Source organism: Crocodylus porosus, unplaced genomic scaffold (assembly GCF_001723895.1).
Source record: "Crocodylus porosus isolate Cpor-Errol unplaced genomic scaffold, CroPor_comp1, whole genome shotgun sequence".
Lineage (NCBI taxonomy): Eukaryota > Metazoa > Chordata > Crocodylia > Crocodylidae > Crocodylus > Crocodylus porosus.
In genome coordinates this window covers 71,101,977-71,123,796 of record NW_017728948.1, presented here as the reverse complement: position 1 = coordinate 71,123,796, position 21,820 = coordinate 71,101,977, and the positions used below count along the sequence as shown (strand labels likewise).

Sequence of the window (21,820 nt, the reverse complement as noted above, 5' to 3'; positions counted from 1 at the left end):
TTCAGCCTGGAAAAGTGTAGGCTCAGGGGTGATCTGGTGGCCACCTATAAGTTTATCAGGGTTGCTCACCAGGATCTGGGGAAACATCTGTTCACTAGAGGGGATGACAAGGTCAAATGGTCACAAACTCCTTCAGGACCATTTCAGGCTGGACATAAGGAAGAATTTCTTTACGGTCCAAGCCCCCAAGATCTGGAATAGGCTGCCACCAGAGGTGGTTCAAGCACCCACTTTGAACACCTTCAAGAGAAATTTGGAAGTTTATCTTGCTGGGTTTCTATGACCCCTGCTTGATGATTTTCTGAGGTCCCTTCCAACCCTAATGTCTATGAAATCTATATCTTCTGAGGTCCCTTCCAGCCTTACAATCTATGAATCTCATGTTGCAGCTCATTCTGCAGTCTTAGACCACTGTACTTAAGAGATTCTTGATTTTTATATTAGGATTTCAAACCAATACATGTCAAAATCCAAAAAAATAAAATTGTGTAGCACAGCAGTGTACCAGCCTGTGAGTTAGGAATAAATAGAGTATTGCAACCTCAGAACCTCATCCTGGAAGATGCTAAGAACCGACAACTTACATAAACTTTAGAGCGAGTGTGGCAGGGTATTGTTGGTGTGTGCCACTTTAAGGGCTAGAGTAGGCAGCAGCTAGGTGCTTGAGTACGGCAACCATTTTTGAGACCCAGGATGTATGTAGGGTGAAACAGCAATTTGCTGCTGGCAGCTGTGACAGACATCAGCCAGCGGAGCTGAGGCTCAGGAAAAGCTTGGAGGTCTCTGGCCTAGAGCTATGGGGATGGAGGAGGCTCCAGGTCCTGGGCATGACCTAAAACTTTATCCTGCTGGGGATGGGTGGCCTGGTGGGGCTGTTCATGGTGGAACAGTCCCCCAGAAATGCCAGGCCAGTTACCACTCCAGTGAAAGGTGGGTTGGGGGCACCTAATAATCTCCAGCTCCCACACAGTCCTAGCCTGGGAAAGCCCAGGGCAGTGAGAGGCCTGAGGTTCACAGGATCGAGCAGAGCTGTGAGGGGAAAAAGCAGGCAAGCAGCTTAGGCTTGTCCGGAGGGACATTGACTGGCCCATGCTGTGGCCAGGACCCAGAGAGGGGTCAAAGGGCCAGGGGCCCACTGCGAGGGATGCCCAAAGACTAAAGAGACTCAGGGTCCCAACTGCATATGATGGAACTCTAACTCCCTTTTTAAGTAATGACACTAGCCTTTCAGATGCTCTGAACTTCCTGGGAGTATTTATTATAACCATAGATACAGATAGGTTTATTACCAATGCTTTGCATCTTATTGGTGTTTTGTTTTGTTTTGTTTTGTTTTGTAGTGGAGTGGAGTGGAGTGGAGTGGAGAGTGGCATACTGCAGCCATTTAAAAAGGGATTTTTGGCTTGCCTGCTGTTGTCAGGGTAGTCACTAATGTCATGAGTGGACAGGGTGTTACCAGTGTTGGGATGTTATCTGTGCTGCTGGTGAAGGCAGTATGTGTCCCCTAAAGACCTCATTGTTACAGAAAGAATGACTGCTGGACCAGTATGAGTGACAAATGCTTGACTGGGTTTACTGTCTACAAAACACCTAAACATGAAATATTTAACATGCTTGACTAGCCAGTACATGGTGTAAGTCAGGATGCTTGCAGTAAGATACAGGCATAATTTGCAGATATGCCCTCCAAACCTAATATCAACATTAAAGTTTCCCAGACCCCAATTTTCATACACTCATCAAAACAACTTCATCTGTACAGCATATCCATCCTAGTTCTCACCCTGGAGCAGGGGGCTGGATTTGATGATCTTCCAAGGTCCCTTCCTGCCTTAATGTCTATGAAATCTATGAAAAATCTAAAAAAAATCTATGAAAATAGAAGGTACCTTTGTGGATCCTCCTGCATGTTCTTTTCCAAATGAAATGAGGAATAGTTTTAAACATTTTCCCTTGACAAATATATATGCAGCAAATTACAAATTCCCCTTCTCAATTTTAAAATTTGTTTTTGAAATAGAGAAGTGGTTATTGGTTATTGGGAGAGAGTAAATTGGATCAAATATAATATAAATGTAAAATTAGGGCAAAATATTTAATTACAATTAAACATTTCTTTGTATTATTCAGAAGTACCTCCTTTCCCTTCCCCTATCCTGCCTGCCACAGCCATAGCCACAGCCCCCAGCTGTCCTGGATGTTGGAGGAGCTCAAGAACAGCATCTGCCCTTCTCTAGCTGAGCTGCACAAGGAATGGGGTCAGCTGGAAATAGCAGCAATGGGCAGGTTTCTCCACCTTCCCTGGTCCCTGAGATGTTCTTTGCCAGCCTAGGAGCAGGTGCAGGACATGGCAATGCACTTGTTACTGCTACCATCCCCTGCCAAGCCCAACTTCATGTACAACCACTCCACACAGCCCCAGCTGGAGGGGGGCCAGGAGCAGCTGGGATAGCAGTGGTGCCAGGCAGGTTTCCTCTGCCTAAGCACATAGATATAGGTAAAGAAGATTCAAAAAGGAATAGGAGAAGAGGGAAGAGGATGGTAGATGCTATTGAGCATGGGGGGAGAAGGGGGCATGCCAATAGCAGTGGGGGGAAAGAGGGGTGCTATCTGTGGTATGATCTGCCTGCTCTGGTGTGGCCTAGGGGTGGGGAAGGTGGTAAAAGGGCTCAACAACCACCTTGGCTCAGCGGGAAACTCATGGACCTCCTCTGTCTAAAAAGAGAGGTGTATAAAGATGGAAGACAGGAATAAATGTAAGCAAAATAGATTTCATAGATTTCTAGGGTTGGAAGGGACCTATTAGATCATCAAGTCCGACCCCCTGCTCTGGGCAGGAAAGAGTGCTTATTACCATTGTGCAAGAGTGCATGGGTCAGTCAATTTAGATCAGTCTATTCAAGATCCATAGAATAATTAACTTAAATAAATTTTAGAATTTTGGGACTGTTACCCTGCCCTAGGACATCTGGGTCAGAGTCAACATGCCTTCCCTGGGAAAGGAGCTTTTTCTCCTGCCGCCTGCTCAATACGATGGATGAGGAACCCTGTTCCACCACCAACAACAACAACAAAGGGAAAGGGAAGAATAAAGAAAAAAATTTGACATCAAAGGGGCAGGGCCTCTTTAAAACTCATGTGTGATGGCTGCTTCTTCACTCTCTCTTGCTCTACCACCTCTGGCTTCTGTCTCCGCTGGCTGGCTGTCCCAGTCAGTTTCCCAGTGTGTCAAGCCCCTAGTTTTGGTGGTGGTCCTCTGACCACCTTGGTCTGTGGGTCCACCCACTTCTCTGCCATCATCTGTGAGGTGCTGATGGCTGTGAAGACCTCTGGCTTCTCTCTCCTCCACCATCTGTGGTTCTCCCCTGACTGTCCCTCTCAGGGGCCAGAAATATCTGTTCTCACACTCCCTTCATCAATCGAGGGGGGGCATGTGCTCCAAAAACATGGCTGCATGCTCTCCACTCCAGACTGACTTCTCTCAGCACCTGAGGTAAGTACTTCATGTTCACATTCATCAGAGCTTTCCTCCTCTCCCCCTTTCTTCCCTTCACACTCTAGAGCTTTGGAGGCTTCAGAAGAGTAAAGCTAAGTACAGAGAGCCACAAAGCCCAAGGCTGAATCAATTCAGTCTTTAGAGGTTAGTCTAAGCTGTGTAGATTGAGCAGATAAACAAGTTAGCAGACATTCAGTTTTGATTCTGGAAATGCAGCCACATGCCTGCAGTGGCTTAGGCCAGGAACCGGTGGGGTGCTAGAGCATGCCTCCCTGGCTGGAGCAGACAGCCCGGGCCGAGGCTAGCCCACCCCAGGGATGCTGGGGGACTGTGAGTTAACCTGAACCTGGAGGGCATCTGGGACAGAAATTTAATAAGCTGATTTAACCTAAATCTGTTAAGTCTGATATTACATCCATCTAGGTTTATCTTAAATTGTTTTCAGCCATTTTGAAAGCAGTTTAAGTGCACTAAGCTTCTATTGTGTTACAGATTTGAACCAGTTTCAGATCAATTATACTGTTTTATGTGTCCCTAGCCTGAGAGTTTTACTTCTCCGTTAAAGAATCAGTTGACCTTTTTTTGTGCGGTGGAGGGGGGGGTGGCATTGGTTTGGTTTGGCTTGGTTGTGCTTTGACTGCTGGAGGAAGAATATCATTCTACAAATCCTTACAGATGCGCGTTGTAAAACTAATTTCTAACGTAGATTGCATATACTATGATCTCTCCTGACATGTTGTCCTAGTGAAGGGATAGATTCAGTGATCTAATAGGTCTTTTCCATTTTCAGATACTATGATTGTATGTGATATCTCTATGCAGAAATCAGCAAGCTGGAAAACTTTTATTTAACCATCAAAATAGGGGCATGTGAACCAGAGCTTGATTTACTGTTAGCAACAAAATTTTGAACTTCAACTCACACTTTAACACTTCATCCTTACCCTTTCTGTATGGAATAAGTGTTGTTGCTGTGTAAGTATGGGAAGTTCAGCTGTAGAGACCAAAAGCCACATGCCTTATTTTTAAGGTGCAGCACCCAACTGTAGGAAGCTGAGGGCTTCAGTCAACACCCTGGTTTGGTTGCAAATGTATTAGAGTTAATTTGCTGATAAAGTAAACTAATTTAGCTGATAACTTCAAGTTCTCTGTTCCTTACATAAGAAATCAGTGCATTTTTCACCCCAACAATTCCTCACTGCTAATTTGGCCCCATCTAGTTGATGGCATGCCTTTCCTGCCATAATGGTGTGGAATTGCTACCTCCTCTACTTATATGCAGATCACTCTTAATACTGTTTGTACACCAAAAATTTGCAAATGGCTTTTGTTTACTTTTCTGTAAATAATAGAACTACTTTTATAGTTACTAGAGATACAGAGAAACTTTTTCTTCTTTCTGTTTCCAACTATTCTGTTCCACAGCAGCATTTGCACATATCATGTATGCCAGCAGTTAGCAGAAAATGTTGGAAACTTGCTGTGTTGGTTGTTGTATTAGAAATTAGATGGCTGCACGGTGTCCTGTAAGGCACTGATTACAGTTTTGCTAGATGTTGTAATTTAAAACAGAGGTCTTGGTGAGGATTTTTCCCAGTAGCATGTATGGCAAGTAACACAACAATAACAGGATATTATGATATATGACCTGTGACAATGTTTATTGCATTTCTGAGTGCTGCCAGAAGATACAGGAGCTGATTTGGCACAACACTGAATTTGAGAAATGTAGCATCTTATATTTATACCGTGCTTTTCCTCCATTGTATTTTTAACAAAAACATCACTGAAATGTGCTATGGTCTGAAGAGCATGGGAGGGAAAGGAAAGTCTCACCGAGCTCACTAGGGTAAAAACTTCTTTTAGGGAAAGAACTTTGGACTGTTAATGCAAACAAGTTTCATAACATAGGAATTCTTATAGTGGATCAGTCCTAAGGTTCATCTAGTCCAGTGACTTGTCTTTAATAGTCACTAAGATTGGATGCTCCCAAGGAAAATGGAAGAGACCTTGTATCAGACACAGAGTAATATATTCCCTCATATTAGGTCTTCTAATCCCTTACATGGTGAGGTGAGGTTAAACCATAAAGCATGACATTTAATATGGCTTCCCAAATTTTTAGTATTATTTTATTTTATTATTTAGTGAATGTATATCCACAAAGCCAAGCAATAGCCTCCTCATTAATTGAGTTCAAAGTTATTAATCTACCTCTTAGTTTGTAGAGGAGACACTCCTCGGTGAGGTTCAGCATTGTTTGTCTCTCTCCAGGAATGCATGATGGGTTAGCACTGAGGCCCCAGCGGTGAAGGTTGCCTGTGCAGGGGCCTTAGCCTGTTCTGAACCTGTTTACAGGGACCACTCTCACTGTGATATTGTTTATATCGGTTTTTGTTATCCATTTAAATATTCAGTCACAGTTTTGGTTTTGCTAGACTTTTGACTCAAAAACATTTTGTGGCAATGAATTTTCTAGTCTAATTACACAATATGTGGAGAAGTTTTTCCTTTTGTTGTTTTTGAATGATCTACTCTTCTAGTTTCACTGAAAGATTTTTTGTCCTTGTACCATAAGGCCAAATAAAAAAGTACTTCATCTGTCTTCTCAAAACTATTCAGTATTTTCATATCATTTTTAACATGTTTTCCCTCATCCATTTTTCTTTTAAAGTAAACAGTCCCAGTCTTCTTCTTGTAAGAGTTTTTCTTTACCCCTACACCAGGGGCAGGCAAGAATTAATATTTATCTGCTCCAAGCTGCCAAAGTTGACAAAGACAGGGGCAGTAGGACCCAGGGGAAGCTAGCAGGAATCAAGAGAAAAGCCAGCCTGGACATGCCTCACCCCCAGCCCCTTCCCACCCCCAACTCCTCCACCCAGAAGCCCCTGCCTGCAGCTGCTTTCCCTGCACATGGCTGCTCCAGCACTATGTGGCCCCCAGCTACATTGCTAGACCATTTGTGTATGACCCCACTGGTACCCCAGGGCCAGGAGCAAGAGAGAGGTGTGTGGGGGGGGGTGGCAGTGAGGGGGTGTGTGTATGGTGTGAGGGAAGCACAGTGTATGTGTGTGTGTGTGTGTGTGTGTGTTCATAGGGTGAGTCCCACAAGCACCCCCCACCATACTCATGCACCCACACACCCCTTGCACTGCCATACACACAGACCCCCACACCTATACCCCCTCACACATCCCAGCCATGCTTCCCACACACACACAGCCCCCCACAAACCCCATACCCACCTACACCTCAGTTATACACACAGACCCACGTACTCCCTCACCTCATACCCACACACCTATCCATCCCCACAAACCCCACACGCTCTTCCACATACCCACACACCAACAGCCCCCCACAAACTTATACCCATCTTTCAATGCATGCCCCCCACACCTCCACAGTTTACAAGAGTAAGACTTAATTTTAAGCTATTGTGCGATCACCTCTATGTACACTACACAAACACATGTAAATCAGGAGAAACATATTTTTTGAAATCAAAATAATGAATGCTGTAGATGCTTGCTTTATATATATTTATTTAATTTGGTATTTTATGGCAAAACTCCTTGATGAAAGGAGTATTTCTCAGGACAAGGGGAGGGGTTTCGGGTGGCAAAGGTCAGGGGTTAGGGGGTGGAACTTCCCATCCCAAGATCACAACCAGGGGGTGGGGCACCTGTCAAGGGGCAGAGCTACCCATGTGGCTCTTTACAGCTTGCCAAAACTTGGTAAACAGCCCTCTGCTCAAAATAATTGCCTGCCCCTGCCCTATGCATTTGCATTGCCCTTCTCTGAATCCTTAGTAATAATACAGTAGCATTTGAATTGTGATGATTCCTGCAGGAAGCTACACCATTGGTCTGTATTGCCTGCATTATAGCATTATATAAATTATTCACCATTCTGTTCCTAACATGGAACTATAGTATTTGTACTTTTGATCCCAGCTGCACTTGAAGCAGAGGGCTTCTCAACTATCCTCTGGGATTGCCAGTTCATTTAAAAACATTGATGTTGTAAGAACACATGAACAATTTAACTCCAGAGTACAATATTTTAAAATAATCAACACTATGCTTCATTGGCTATTATGTTACCCATTTGCCCTGCTTGTTTAGATCTCTCTGAAGTTCCTCTCAGATCTCTCTGGACTTCAGTATTCTATGTACCTATATGTTACCTGAGAATATGGCTACCTAGCTATTCTTTTCTTTTTCAAATCATAAATCATTATATTAAACAGTCCTTGACTAAGTAAAAAAACTGTAATGTTTCCCTGAGATTACCTTTTTACAGTTACGATAAACAAGACTTTATTAGCACTTTTAGATAAGTGGTTACCACATACCCTATTTTTGATCTATGATGATATTTGGCCTTTGGTGTCTTTTGAACCCTCTTATAGGGGACTTTATCAATGGCCTATTAAAACTCACTACTTTATGAATACTTTTAACAAATTTTAGTAGATAGGCCATGATTTTCTTTTGATGAAACCTCACAGCTTAGATCCTATTGTATCAACATCTTACAGGCTTTTTTTTGTGCTCTTTTGTCAGTTATTATTTCAACTAATTTCCAGGTACAAATTTAAGGCTTAGTCTTCTCTAATTTTTCAGATAACCTCTACTGTTTTTTACAAAAATATCAATGCAACATTTATCACCTCATAGCCTTTTCATAATTGAGTTTCTTCAGTACTTATGGTTGTTTACCATTTGGACTTGGTGACTTACTGCTTTTTAAATGATGAATTAACTCCAGCACTAGTACTTCTGATACCTCAAATTATGAGTGTATTTAATCTTACTTACCAGAAAAAGCCAAATATCAGGTTAGTATCTCATCATCCATCCATGGCTTAACTTGTCTATCTCAATTGACTCCTGAAATATACTCTTTCTACCTCAGGCTTCCTGTGTCTAATATATTTGAAGAAACGTGTGCTGTTTTTAAGCCTTTAGCTATTTGCTCTTCAAAATCCATGTTACCCTTTCTAACTTCCCCCTATATAGTCTGCTGTAATTTATGTTCCTGTTTGTTTTTCCTAGATTCATATTTCCAAATTTCTGTTCAAGTCAAATTTCTTGTGCTTAGCACCAGCGCTATCAAACAAGTTAACCTTTCCACATGTGCTACCCACTCTCCCCAGATTGAAGCCATGTAGCTGCACATGTTATTCTGGGAAGGAATTTAGTTATTTCTGCCTGGTCATGGTGTCCTTTGCTCTTTGGAGGCTAAACATCTAAAACCTAGCTCTATAAACATAGAAGTTTTCTCCTTCCTTTCTTGATTCCGTCTTTGTTCAGTGGTATATGTGTCTTGAGACGCAATTCTTGTTTTCTTAAGCACCCTACTATGCCTAAAGTTTTTTCCTTTTAGTTTTGCCTTTAGGGCTTTTTTAAACTAGTCTCCTCATTTGCATATTTAAAATGTGCAGCCTGGAGGCTGTTCAGTTTCATCGGTTCTAGTTTGCATTTTCAGTGGTAGTAAATGGACCTTCGCAGTTTGCCATTGTCTAGCTTGATACTGAACACAGGAATCCTTTATTTGTCCTTAAATGTCATCTATTAGATTTGTGCAGTTACATTGTGCCAGCAAAGCTGTAATGGGTCCTAGGTGCTACATGTATTACAGCAGTTCTTCTGAAACTCTAATAAATGTCATTAAAGAAATAAAGGTATGGTTAAATAATGCAAACAGCTGAGGAACGGGTCAAACAGGTCTTATCTGAAGACATTAAAGCATCATATTAAAATTGTTTTTAAAGCCAAGGCAGAGCAGGCAAAAAATATTTTGAAGAGCTTAAAAACTTGTTTCTTAATTAATTAATTATAAAATGCAAATGATAGTGTGTGTGTGTGTGTGTATGTGTGTGCGCACACACGCATATGCATGCACCCATATGTGCTTTTATTTGTATTTATCAGTGGTGCCCAACCTGCCATCCCTGTGGCCTGGTTGAGAGGTGCAGGGTTGGTCCACAGGTCAGATCCTGTGTGGGGTTGGCATGTAGTGTCAGTTCACATGCAGAGCTACAATATCCAGCCTGCTCAGTTCCCCGTGGATTTATACATTTGGCAACAGGAGCATGGCAATTGATGTTGTCACTGCTCCCCTACCATCAAATTTCTAGACCCATGGGAGCCTCATTGACCAGATGGCATTGTTCCACAGGCTGGAGGTTGGACATCACTGGTATAAACTCATCAAAACATTAACTCTTGTTATGGGTAAGTATAGATAGTCAAAAAGCCCAAGGCTGAATTGATTCAGTCTTTTCAGGTTAGTCTAAAATGCAGAAATTAAACTGAAACAGAAGTGAACAGACATTTACCTTTGGGGAATGCAGCCACCTGCTTGCAGTGGCTCAGGCCAGAAGCCAGGGGGCCCTACAGCATGGCTCTCTGGCACATAGCCAGGATGGGCAATATGTTTGCTTCCTCCTCCTGCTACCACTGAGGTCTCTGGGATTTGAAGCCCCAAATCACAGCAAGAGTATTCTGCAGGGTTGCTTATCACTTGCTCTTGCTGCTTTCAGCTGCCTCTGGGATTTGTAGTGAGTTTGAGCAGAGAAGGAGTGTTTAACCCCCATCCAGCCAGGGTTTGCCTGAGGAAGGCAGCCCCCGCCCCCCGCAACCTGCAGACCAGGCTACATCCTCATCAGGGCTTGCCCCCCCTCCCTTGTCAGCCAGCCCTCACTGCTCCACCTAGGGAGCAGTGATGGAAGGGCAACCCTGCTCTCTGGAGCACACAGCACAGCACAGCCCAGGAATACAAAGCATGCTGGGATGCAGGGGGCTCTGATTTAACTTGAACCAGAAAGGGGTCTGGGACAGAAGTTTCATACACTGGTTTGACCCAAATCTGTTAAGTCTGATACTACATTCAACCAGATTTATCTCGAACCAGTTTCAGCCATTTTGAAACCGGTTTATGTGCACTGAGCTTCTGTTCTGTTACAGGTTTAAACCTGTTTCTAATCATTTCAACCAGTTTGTGTGCAACTTCTGTCCCTAGACAAGAAGGTTAAAGAATATATTAGACAAATTTCTTTGAAGCTCAAGTAAATGGCAAATTATTAGAAAATGGATGAGAACTCCCCAGCTTGCCAAAAATGGTGCTGCCTGGCATGTCTAACTTGCTGTTAACTGACTCTATATAATCAGTTTGTATCTTAATACAAACAAATATCTACTTTCTGCCATTTATCCTGGCAGTTCTGAATAAGGTTTGGGCCTGATACTTGAGGCTATATTCAGTTAATTATATTTTTAAACTTCAAGTCCACTTCTCTGTAATGTATAAAATAAAGTAATATTACTCCAGGTTATTACACTGTCTGTTATCTGATTCACTCTACATGTTACGGAGAGGCTAAAAACTGTTTTCTCCCTTTTGCACCCCACAAAAGAAAGCACTCGTTGCGGGAGAGTGCACTCTGATTCTTTGCAGTGTCCTCTCTTCCTTCATTTTCATTTTGCTCCTATTGCTTCCTTCTGCCTTGCTTTCCTCTTTGCGCTTTAAATGGCAAGAACAGTTCCCCCAGCTTCACTGTGTCCTTTAAAAAACAAACAAACAAATCAAAGAAAAAGACTTGACAGCTGTCTCCATGTATGTTGTCCTTTGCTTGCCTGCAGCTTCCATTCTTCTTGAAAAAGTTGAAACATGTCTCCTGTGTCTCTTTTCTTCACCAACAATTAAGGTCTCTCCAGGATCTCTCCAGGCAGACAGATATTCCTTATGGCACTGTCTTGGACTCCGCAGTCTATGAGCACGTTCGAGTAAAAGGGATGAATCCTTTTGAGAGGGACAGCATGTATTCCCAAATGTGGCGGATGATTAACAGAAGTAATGGCTCAGAGAACAATGTGCTGGAATCAACCGCAGGCATTCAAAAGGTATGGGATATGGTTCACTATTTTCCTGGCTCTCACTGATGCTCTCATGCTGGAATTTTTAATTGTTGTTTTTAATATTTGAGTTTGCACTTGCACATAGAATAATCATCTAATCCTATCTAGTAGTTTGTATTGGGTTTTTATTGCACCAGAATGAGGATTGCAAGCTCTCAGTTAAGTACCTCAGGCCAATCTTCCATTACATTTTAAAATTTAAATGCAAAAATATTTACTGTTAAAAGGATGAGGGATTTATATGTATGAAAAAAAAAATGAATTCACCAGAATATAGTATAAAAATGTTGTCCTTCAGTTAAAATTCAGAATCATATGTGTTGTGAGGAAGGCAGATTGAGAAGTATGACCTAGGCCTGGTTAGTTTGGGTTTTTGTTTGTTTAAAGAAAAACCCTGCAGTCTCTTGATTTTCTGAAAGGAAAATAAAATGATGTAAAACTCTTCTCTCCGGTACATTTTTAATAGTGTCTCCCTGAAGTTTTCTTGACTGATATTTGCTCGAGTCTTCTTAAACCATCACTTCATGATAGGACACAGAATGAGAGTGTAAATATTTTTTCACTGGTGACTCAGAAGGGAATGTAGCTATGTAAATAAGAATAGACTTTGTCACACTAACCCCACATTTTCGCCTTGCAAAAACAGATCTGATATTAAATTTGAAAATGGGGAGATATAATAGAAAACTGCATTTTGCATGTTACCTTTTCTAAGCTTCAGTTATCTAATTTCTTTTTTAGATTTATCAAAACCAAAAACTTTTCCAGGGTTGTTGCCTTTTCTCTCTCCTGAAATTCATTTGTTAGGGGATCTGTCAAATCTTGAGTATTTTGATACTTGAGAATCTTATACAGGCAAAATTCTGATTTTTTGATAACTATAATGCAATTTCCTATTGGTGATCTCTTGATAATAAATGAACTACCGGATAACAAAGATCGTTTGGGAGTTTTTAAAAAGTCATTTCACCCACAGTCATTGCAATAAAAATTGTACTTCTCCATATTTCCCAGAGACTAATCAATGTGAATAAAGAGAGGGCCTGGAGAAAACATTTTTGAAACCCTGCTAAAAGGTGTCATAAGATGAAATGTTTTTGATATATTTCTATAGAGCTGGAGGAGGGGACAGACAAGGATTGATTGGTCATGGAAAATGGCATTTTTAAGAAAATGCATTTCATTCATTATGCATTTTTAAAATGCTTATAAACCTGGGAAGCTCCTGTTTAAAAAAACATCCATCTCTCTGGTTTGCCTGCCAAAATTATAGCAAGGGTTTCAGGAGAATCAGAAACCAGAGCACATCAAACACAGCTGTGTTTGACTAATGCCCTTTAGCTGAGGAAAGTAACCAGTGTATCACACTGGCAGGTAATTCCAGATTACAGTCTTCGATTTCTAATTCCTGAAAACATGGCAGTTGCTGTCTTTAAAATGATAGAAAAAGGATTGTCTGGGTGGTTTAGTTTCCCACAGCTTTACTTTCCAGGAATACGCAGTTGCAGGTGATGGGATCAAAGAACTGAGCTTTAACAGAAGACCAGCTGGCCAGCCAGCCTTTGATTTGAAAATATCAAATGACTGCAGAGGTATTCTCAGTGAATATATATGCATCCACATATATGTGCACATGTGCACACATGCTTTCTTCTTCTTCCTCCTTCTTTCCCCCGTATAGGAAGGAGTGAGAGAGAGAGAGAAACCCCTTTGTTGTTTGGGTAGACATTAAAGAGAAAGCTTTTTGGCTTGTCCAGGAGGAAAGATACCTTGATAAACTCTATCTTGCAAGAGCTACTTGAGTCTTCCCCCCTTAATTGGATTATAAATGTGGTGTTATATACTAATCCCATGCACCAAGGAAAATTAAAATAAAAACTGCAACTGATAAGAGTCTCCACTAGGCTGTGTTGTGTCCATGAAGAGACGTCTCTGTTGTAGAAAGAGAATGTATGCAGGGAATACAGTCCATGTGTTGCAAAAAAAAATCTTATTATCTTTGTTGTATTCCTGTTCTTACTGGAAGGGTATATAGCCCCCTACTTGCACCCTCCCAATCCTGAATTAAAGTACAAGTCACCTATCACAAAGGGTTTCTAAGTGGATGGCAGGAATAGAGGTGCTGTTTAAAAGCACTTTTGTCAAAACATTCTTAATACATCTTAAAATCCTTTTCAATGTGTTTTGTTTTGTTTACACTCTGTTAAATACAATGTTATTGGCATTTTTCTTTTATACTGAAGAAAGCAGCAGTTTGAATAAAGTATTAGGGAAGGGAGCCAAATCCAGTGACGGTTTTCACCTCATTTAGTTCCACTGATTGCACAGGTGTTTCATCAGTGACTTCAATGAGAATTGCATCTGTGTGAATGAGAATGCAATGCAGCCGGCATTGATATTTCTCTAGCCTTTTTTGGATCACAAAATCTTCAAGGTCTGTGTTGTCACGCTCACCTGAAATATAAAGGACAGGGCAGCTTGGAAAGCTTCATGCATAAAATTTCTCTTAATACTTTTTGGCCCTATTTCTTCCCCCACAAATCAGATTAAGGTGCATTTGTTGTTGGACATGCACTCGTTCTTTCCTCCTCCATAGCATTTAACAGAATACAGTCTGGTTATTGAACAGCTGGGTAGATTCACTCTGAACAGATTTAATAGAGTTGCAAATACTTCCAAATATGTGACCGACCAAGAAGAATTGGCATATTAGATTTGGTCTTGCCGTCCATGTGTATTGTTTCCCACTCTTTAGAAAGAAAGAAAGCAAGCAAGTAAGCAAGCAAGCAACTGAAGTCCTGAACCAAAAGTATAGAAACAATGAGGGTTTTTGCCTAACTGCTTTTTCAAATCTGAATAATAGGAAGGCATTTGTATTTCTGTATTCACTTGGATTAGTCTCGAGAACATGTGCTTTTATCTCTTTTTTTCTTTATTATTCCTAAACGTTCAGTATACTCCAAATTGATTTTCCTTTTTTGCATATGTTATGAAATATGCATCTCATTCAGACAAAGAATCTACATTTCCATGACAGATATTTATTCTGAAAGGATTTACCAGGACCAAAGGCATGCTTGCTTAAACACTCATTGACAACTCCAAGAAAAATCATATAGGCGCTTAAACATATCACATTACATACCTCTTTACATCTTAAAAAGCACATTACCCTACTTAATCCCCTGCAGGCTTTCCTACCACTGGAACGATTACTGTTAAAAATATAATGAAACACTTCCTTTGTGCCCTTGTCTGATCTTTCGCCCCTTGAGAATAATAGTGCCTAATGCTCTACCCTGCCCACCTTGTTCCTCAGTGCATGATATTCTAGCCTAAAGCACCTGAATTTTTCTCAGCAGCATGAAGTGGAAAATTTCTTTCTCAAGCTGCATAGCCAGAATCATAATGTGTCTAATACCTCTGTATATTTAACTCAGTATACATGCTATTTAGCCTGTAAGAAACTGGTGAATTACTGTCAAGTGAAATAATATTCATGGAGTGTGCAATAAAAGATACTTGTCTTTGCTTCTTAAGTCTAGAACAGTAATAGTCTTCCTTGCATACAGATGTAGGCAATATCAAAAAAAGTTTCATCCTGAGTTTATTGAACAAATATTCCCTTTAACTCCTTTTGACACTGCAGGAAAAACCATGTGAGCAACAACTGCTAGCTCAGTTTGCCTAATTGCAGTGTATGGAATTATATTTTTCTGAGAATATGGTTATAGCAGTATTATAGCTCTTATACCATGGTATAACCTACCTAACATGGCTTAGTTCTGCTGATTCCCACTGGAAAAAAATACTATCAACAATGGTCAGGGTAACTGTAAGAGAACCATGTTAGCAACACCCAGCATTGGTTCTGGTTATTGTGAATATGTTTTCAACAGTACTATGGGCAGAAACAAATTCTACTTCTGTGGATGGAGCCAGAAATCCTCATGGATGTGGTAACTGACTTACTAATTAATCCTTTAGTTCAGCTCTAGTGACAGGTGTGGTAATCGAACTGAAAAACCGAGGAACACATGTGGGCTCATACATCATTGCTGTGACCAGCTGCAGTATTCACTACAGTTGGAGTTGACAAATTAAAAGACAATGGAAGAGAAAGTTAATCAAGGCAAAGTAAAGAAATGTGTTGTGCACTAAGATGTTTTGATTTCCACCTGTAAGCCAGCAGTCCCAGGAGACTGGATGCTTGGGGTTCTGGAGGTGGGTCAGCAAAATACCCAGTGTTTTTGTCCCAATGTAGCATTACAGGCTTTCACAAGGCCTTTAACCATTTTGGCCACTGCAGTCTGTCCAGTTATGTATGTAGCAGCTAAAGTTGGTGTGAGGAAGACGGTAGGAATAAACAAATTGAACTGATGCTAAGAATGAAAAGGTGAATGAAAATGCTGCAACTGTACTTTAATTCAGCAGACACCCTAATTCTCTACCAATTCACAGAAGAGCTCCAAAATACCTCTTACAGTAGAGTACTAATTAACAAGCATTGTACAGATACCAGAGTTCCTCTTACAGGAAGGTAAGCTGGTATCATTACATAGGTGGATGAGCATTTTGACTATGTTCAGGAGCATCCTCTGGGTTTTTATAGTTTGGGCTTTGCAGCTGAAAATGAAGTTTACTTACTTTGCAATTGCCTTCTCCTGCCCAGTCCATGACTTGGAGCTGACAGGGCCCTGAGGATATAAAACACACCTGCTCTACACTTGTTTGAATAATAGTAGGTGGTCTGGCTGTGGCTCTTCATATAACTTCCTTTTTCTGCTAAGCAACTATCAGCACAACAACTGAGCCAGATTTACCAGTAAAACACTGATAATGCTGACAGGAGGAATGCCTAATCCACTGACACTTCATTCAATAGTATGTTTAATGTCTTGTAACTTGTCAATGTGTCAGTTTATTGGGAGTTGGTGGGGGGGGGGGAAGTTTTTTGGCAAAACATATTCCTAATAGTCTTATTACAAATTATATTCAGTTTCCCTGAGCCTTAAGAATACCTTGCTGGAAGCAAAGGTGTTTTCTGTAATCCTCGATATAATCTTTGTACATTAAAAGCCTAGATTTAAGAATTTGTTTAAATAATCTTGCATCAGTGCAGTGATACAGAATCCTAAACTCCAGTCCAACAAGCACTGAATACACAATGTATTCATACATTTCATAAAAGGGAGGTAAAGCATCTCATAACATATGGACTAGTTCAGATGTCAGTATGTCATGGCTATACTATGCCACTGTGAACAAACCACGAAGATGTGCTGTACAAATCAAATAATTTCTATTATCAAGAAATTGTAAATTTTGGACCATCTAGGAATGCTCAGTAAATCTTAGTCAACTTAAAGGTTGAGGTGGAAATATTGTAAAAGCTCATGGTTTGGGTTGAGCTTTGCTTTGAATGTTTTGCTTCATTCAAACTGGAAATTCAAGTTAAAAGTTGCAGAACATAAAACCAAAATCAAAACAAAAAGGAAGCTTACACACACACACACACACACACACACACAATTCTATGCTGACAATTTCCAGGTCTCACTCTCTGCTTTAGCTCTGTCTTCCCCCATCCAAACTGAATTTTTGGCCTGTCCCTTGCAGGAACTCAGATATAAGCTTCAGTTTAATGTGGACTAAATGAAACTCTGTCATTCCCACCAAGCCACTCCCCCATCTTTTTTTCTCAGTCATTGTGGACTATATTGCCATCCTCCCTGTTACACAAGCTAGGACTTAGACATCATCTTGTGTCTCGTCCTCTGTACATATTCTTACATCCAATTTATTACTAAATATTGAGTAATCCTTCCACATTATTTCCTTAACGTACTCATATAGTCTGTCCACAAAGCATTATCCTATCATCTTGCTCATCTTTTTCTTTGCCTTTTACAAATGCAGTTTTTCACCATTGATAGCTATTCAAAATGTTCCAACAGAAATCACTGTTCTACTCCATTGCTTTGACCATGTCACTGCTCTGTTTTCAGCCTTTAACTACTACATTACTCTTCTCCATAGCATAGAAAATAAATGACTTGTTTTTACTTTCAAGGCCCTTCATGGAGTATCCTGACTCCCCCTGTCATTTCTCATTCAATATTGAGATATCATCTCCTTCCTACTCAATCACTTGTGCCAGTCTTCATTGCTCACTTATTACGTTTTCAAACAAGCATCTTCATGCTTTCTCCCACGCTGCCCCTCATAGACCTGGGTTCTCTGTAAATAACCACAAATCTCTGTCCTTAACCTGCTTCAAAGTACTCCTTAAAACCCTCCTTTGCTGTGATGTGTACAAAAAAGTTGACAACACTTAGAACTTTGGCTTGCTGAAACCACTGCCTACTATAATGATTAATATTCTTTAACTGTTTTGCAGACTCCCCTAGCTGTCTATATCCAGCAGTTACCTCATTTTATACCTAGTCTCTGCTCCAAAGAGTCTATAACCTATTTTGTTTTATGTTTGTACAGTGCCTCGCAAAGTGTGATTCTGGTCCATGTATGGTAAAATAGATAACAAAGATCTGTCATTTTGGGATCTGTCATTACCCAAAATCTGTACTTTTTTCCTAGAGAGGGTTGCCTGTAGCTTTCCCACTTACAGAAAGGGTGGCAGAGAACTCCTCAAGGAATGAGATACACAATGAGAGGGACCCCATCTGTTTCCTCCCAGGGGCCAGACAATCCAAAGGTAATGGATGATAAAATGCTTGCCATTTCTCTCCCTGACCCATTCTTTATCCCTTTAGTTCTTTTGCATCAGAAATAGCTCAAAGATTAAAGTTCCACACTATTGAAGGTCATTATTTCATAGGGCCTACTTTACAATTCCTTGCTTTGTTACTTCACACAATCTGGCTACCTGGCATATTATCTCTCTTATGTATAAGACCATAAAGATTGGTCCAAAAGCCATTTTTTAGCTGCTTAAATACATGCCAACCTGTCAGCCACTTTTTAAGATCCTTCCTCTATTGCTTTTCTGCCTCCCTTTCCAAACTTGTGTCTGAAATGCACTTTAGGACCTGGTCCCATGGACTTATAAGGACCTACCTCTCCCTCTATTAGTATTTCTTTCCCATATTCATTCTCTCTCACTCGCACGCAATTTTGAAGAGTACTGTCAACTAAATTGTATTTAGAACCTATATAGCAATATTAAAGCTGCTATGCCTACAGCCCATAGATCCACCATTGCTAGAGTTGTACTCCATTCATATTGAAACAAAACCATATCTCAAACTAGCAAGACTGTTTTACTGAAAGACCCATCCAAACCAAATGTGCATATATGTGCAAGAGAAGCACAGTAGTCTGCAGATTTTATTGGCATGTAGTTCTTTATTTAAAATGTGGTAGGTAGGATGGCATCATGTAGTTTTCACTTAAGTGTCAAGAGGCAGTAAATATTGAAGTGGTTTTTCCAGCATACATCAATGCAAGACAAATAATGCACTGCAAGCTACTCGGTATGAAACAACAGACTGCTACTTTCAACAGTTAAAATTAATTTTGTATTAAATTATGCTTTGGCCTTTATGGGTGTGTCCACACGAGCATGCATATGCATCTTGCAGCATCTCAAAGCCCTTTGTGATGCTGTAAGAGGCATGGGTGGGAACGAAAAAAAGGTTCCTTGTGTAGCAGATTTGCGGTGTAGGGGCAAAATTAGACCTCTGGTTATCCACAAGTTAAAAAAAACATGGGGTAAAAAAGCCATGCAGGGCATGGTTCTGGACCATGTCCCGAGACAACTGGAGGCTTGGTGCTCCAAAGAGACGCTCTGGTAGCCAGCCAGAGCATCTCTATAGCTGGCCCTTGCCCTGGTGCTGAAGCCAGCACCACTCACTCCCCCAGTCCCTCCCATCACTGCCCCCCTGAAGGCTGCTCCACCCAGCCCCATTCCCCACCTGCTCCTGCAGCCCCCCCATCGTCACTGCCCCAATCCTGGCCCCAATCCTCACCTGCCCTCTGACCCCCACCCCCACGATCACTGCCCTGCCCGGCCCCAGCATCCCAACAATTAAAAAAAAAAAGCAAGCCCCACACTCATTGGCAGTAGCAGCTGCCATCAGGGTCATTTGGGCCATGGCAGAGCCCCCCCTGCTCAGCGCAGGGCCCAGGTGACAGCTGCAGTGGCCCGAGCTGCCCAACAGAGCCATGCAGTGCCCTGCTGACCCCGGCCGCACGTGCATAATAGGGCAGTGGCAGTGCAGGTACCAGATGGCCAGGGCTCTGGTGACCTCAATGGCAGCTGCTACTGTCACTGAGTGTGAGGCTTTTTTCTTTTTTTTTTCTTTTCTTCCTTTTTTTTTTTTTTGAGTCCCAGACTGCTGGAGCTGGGTAGGGCAGGCATCAGGGGTGGGGGCAGTGATTGGGGAGACCCAACACCCCCTGCTGCATGGATGGGCTCTGCCACATGGCCCCAGAGCCCTCACAGCCCCTGCTACTGCTGGTGCATACCAGGCATTTGGGGGGGGGCGTTAAGTGCTAGGAGGGTGGGGCCAGGGTGGCAGGGTCTGGGTGTGCAAGAAGAGGATGGGACCAGGTAGATCAGCCATCGTGGGGGCTGGGGGTGCAAGTGGGCGGCGGGGCTGGATGGAGTGATCCGGGGACAGCAGGGCAGACCCTATGAGGAGAGGATACGGAGACTGAACCTGTTCAGCTTTCACAAAAGAAGGCTGAGAGGGGACCTGGTGGCCATCTGCAAACTTACCAGGGGGAACCATTGTGGAATGGAAGAGACCCTGTTCACCCATGCACTTCCTGAAGTAACAGGGAATAATGGCCATAAGTTGTTTGAGAGTAGGTTTAGGCTGGACATTAGAAGACACTAATTCACAGTCAGGGCAGCTAGGATCTGGAACCAACTTCCAAGAGAAGTGGTGCTGGCTCTTACCTTGGGAGTCTTTAAGAGGAGGCTTGACAATTACCTAGCTGGAGTCATATGAGCCCAGTAGTCTCTCCTGCCCAGGGCAAGGGGTCGGACTTGATGATCTGCTTAGGTCCCTTCTGTCTCTACATGTATGAATCTATGAACAGCCATCAGGGGGCTACATTAGCTGGTGGGGGATGGGGCCGGGGGGGCAGAAATCCATGGGGCTGGAAAAACAAGCAGGGGTGGTAGCCCCTGAAGGGCCCCCCCTGTTGGGAGGGAATCTAACCCCTGTGCAGAGGCTGTCTGTGAGCTGTGCAGGGGAGCTGCACCCTGTGGGGGGCAGGGGATCCACCCCTCCTAAGCAGCCCCCCTGCACACTCCCCACACAATCCACCCACACCTTCCCGCACACCCCGTGGCCCCCTACATCCCTCCACAGCCACCCACCCCCATTTCCACCTCCCTTCTTCAAAACCCACATCCCCTTCAACATACACCCTGCGTGTCCAACTGCCAGACAGGATGATACCTGGTGGCAGGAGCTGTGGCTAAAATGGCAGCTGTCCCCACATCCTGGTTAGTGAAGGAGTCACAGGGATCTCTAACTGCTCTACGGTAAGAAAACCAAAGGCAAACCGCAAAATATATAGGTATTTAGAATTCACTGTATTATGATGCTAGAAACACTGGTAGGCTTCCAAATTGCTTTAACACTGTACATATATCAATAAAACATTGCCCAACTGATTGCGTGCACACTCTCTCTCTCTCTCTCTCTCTCTATATATATATATATAGTGGTCTTTTGTTTTAATTGTGGACAAATATGGATTTCAGGGTATTTTACAGAGTGACTTTGGAATTTGTTTTTATCAGGGATTGTTCAGTTTTCAAAAGGGAACACCAGAATTCCTGCTAGGGAGGCAAGTGGCAGCACCAAGGCAGAGGAGCCTGCTCAGAACTGGCACCTTGGACCCAGCTGAAAATGACTGACCTCCTAGCCAATTGGGGCCAGGAGGACATGCTTTAACAGTTCAAAGCAGGCCACCACACTGCGAACATCTTCTGGGCAATAGCTGCACAGATGGCCAGGCAGGGTGCACAAATGGCAATAGTGCCGCACAAAGGCCAGTTCTGCAGCCAGAGCCTGCTGGCAGCTGGCCCAGAGGGGCAAATGCCTCTACCTGCTGTGCAGCCCCATCTGGGTCTGACAGGTGCACAGCCAGGCAGCAGCCCCCACTGCCAGACTGCTGCAGTGGATAAAGGGTGCAGGGAACTCTCAGGGCTGCTTCAGCAGTCCAGCTGGCATGAGGGGTAGTGTCCCCAGGTACCTATTGGCTGGGCCCCAGAAGCTTCTGAGAGTGAGTAGCCCTGAGCTCCTTGACAGGGCAGCTTTTTATACTGCTGGGAACAGCACAGGTGCTGTCCCTGAGCCCTGGCTCCCCCTGGCTGAAGATCCAGGAGAAGCCAGGCAGGATGAATATGAGTCGCCAATGC

The 21,820-nt window shown here is 42.5% G+C and overlaps 1 protein-coding gene across 1 annotated transcript in view; it reads left to right on the top strand.

Annotated features, from left to right (window-relative positions):
• The window catches only part of GRID2 (glutamate ionotropic receptor delta type subunit 2), a 1,453,399-nt gene that overhangs the window by 1,264,524 nt on the left and 167,055 nt on the right, over positions 1-21,820 (top strand). Inside the window, exon 10 of the mRNA XM_019552630.1 lies at positions 11,211-11,406. Within this exon, the coding sequence (XP_019408175.1) occupies positions 11,211-11,406 (196 nt within the window). The remainder of the gene's footprint in view (positions 1-11,210; positions 11,407-21,820) is intronic.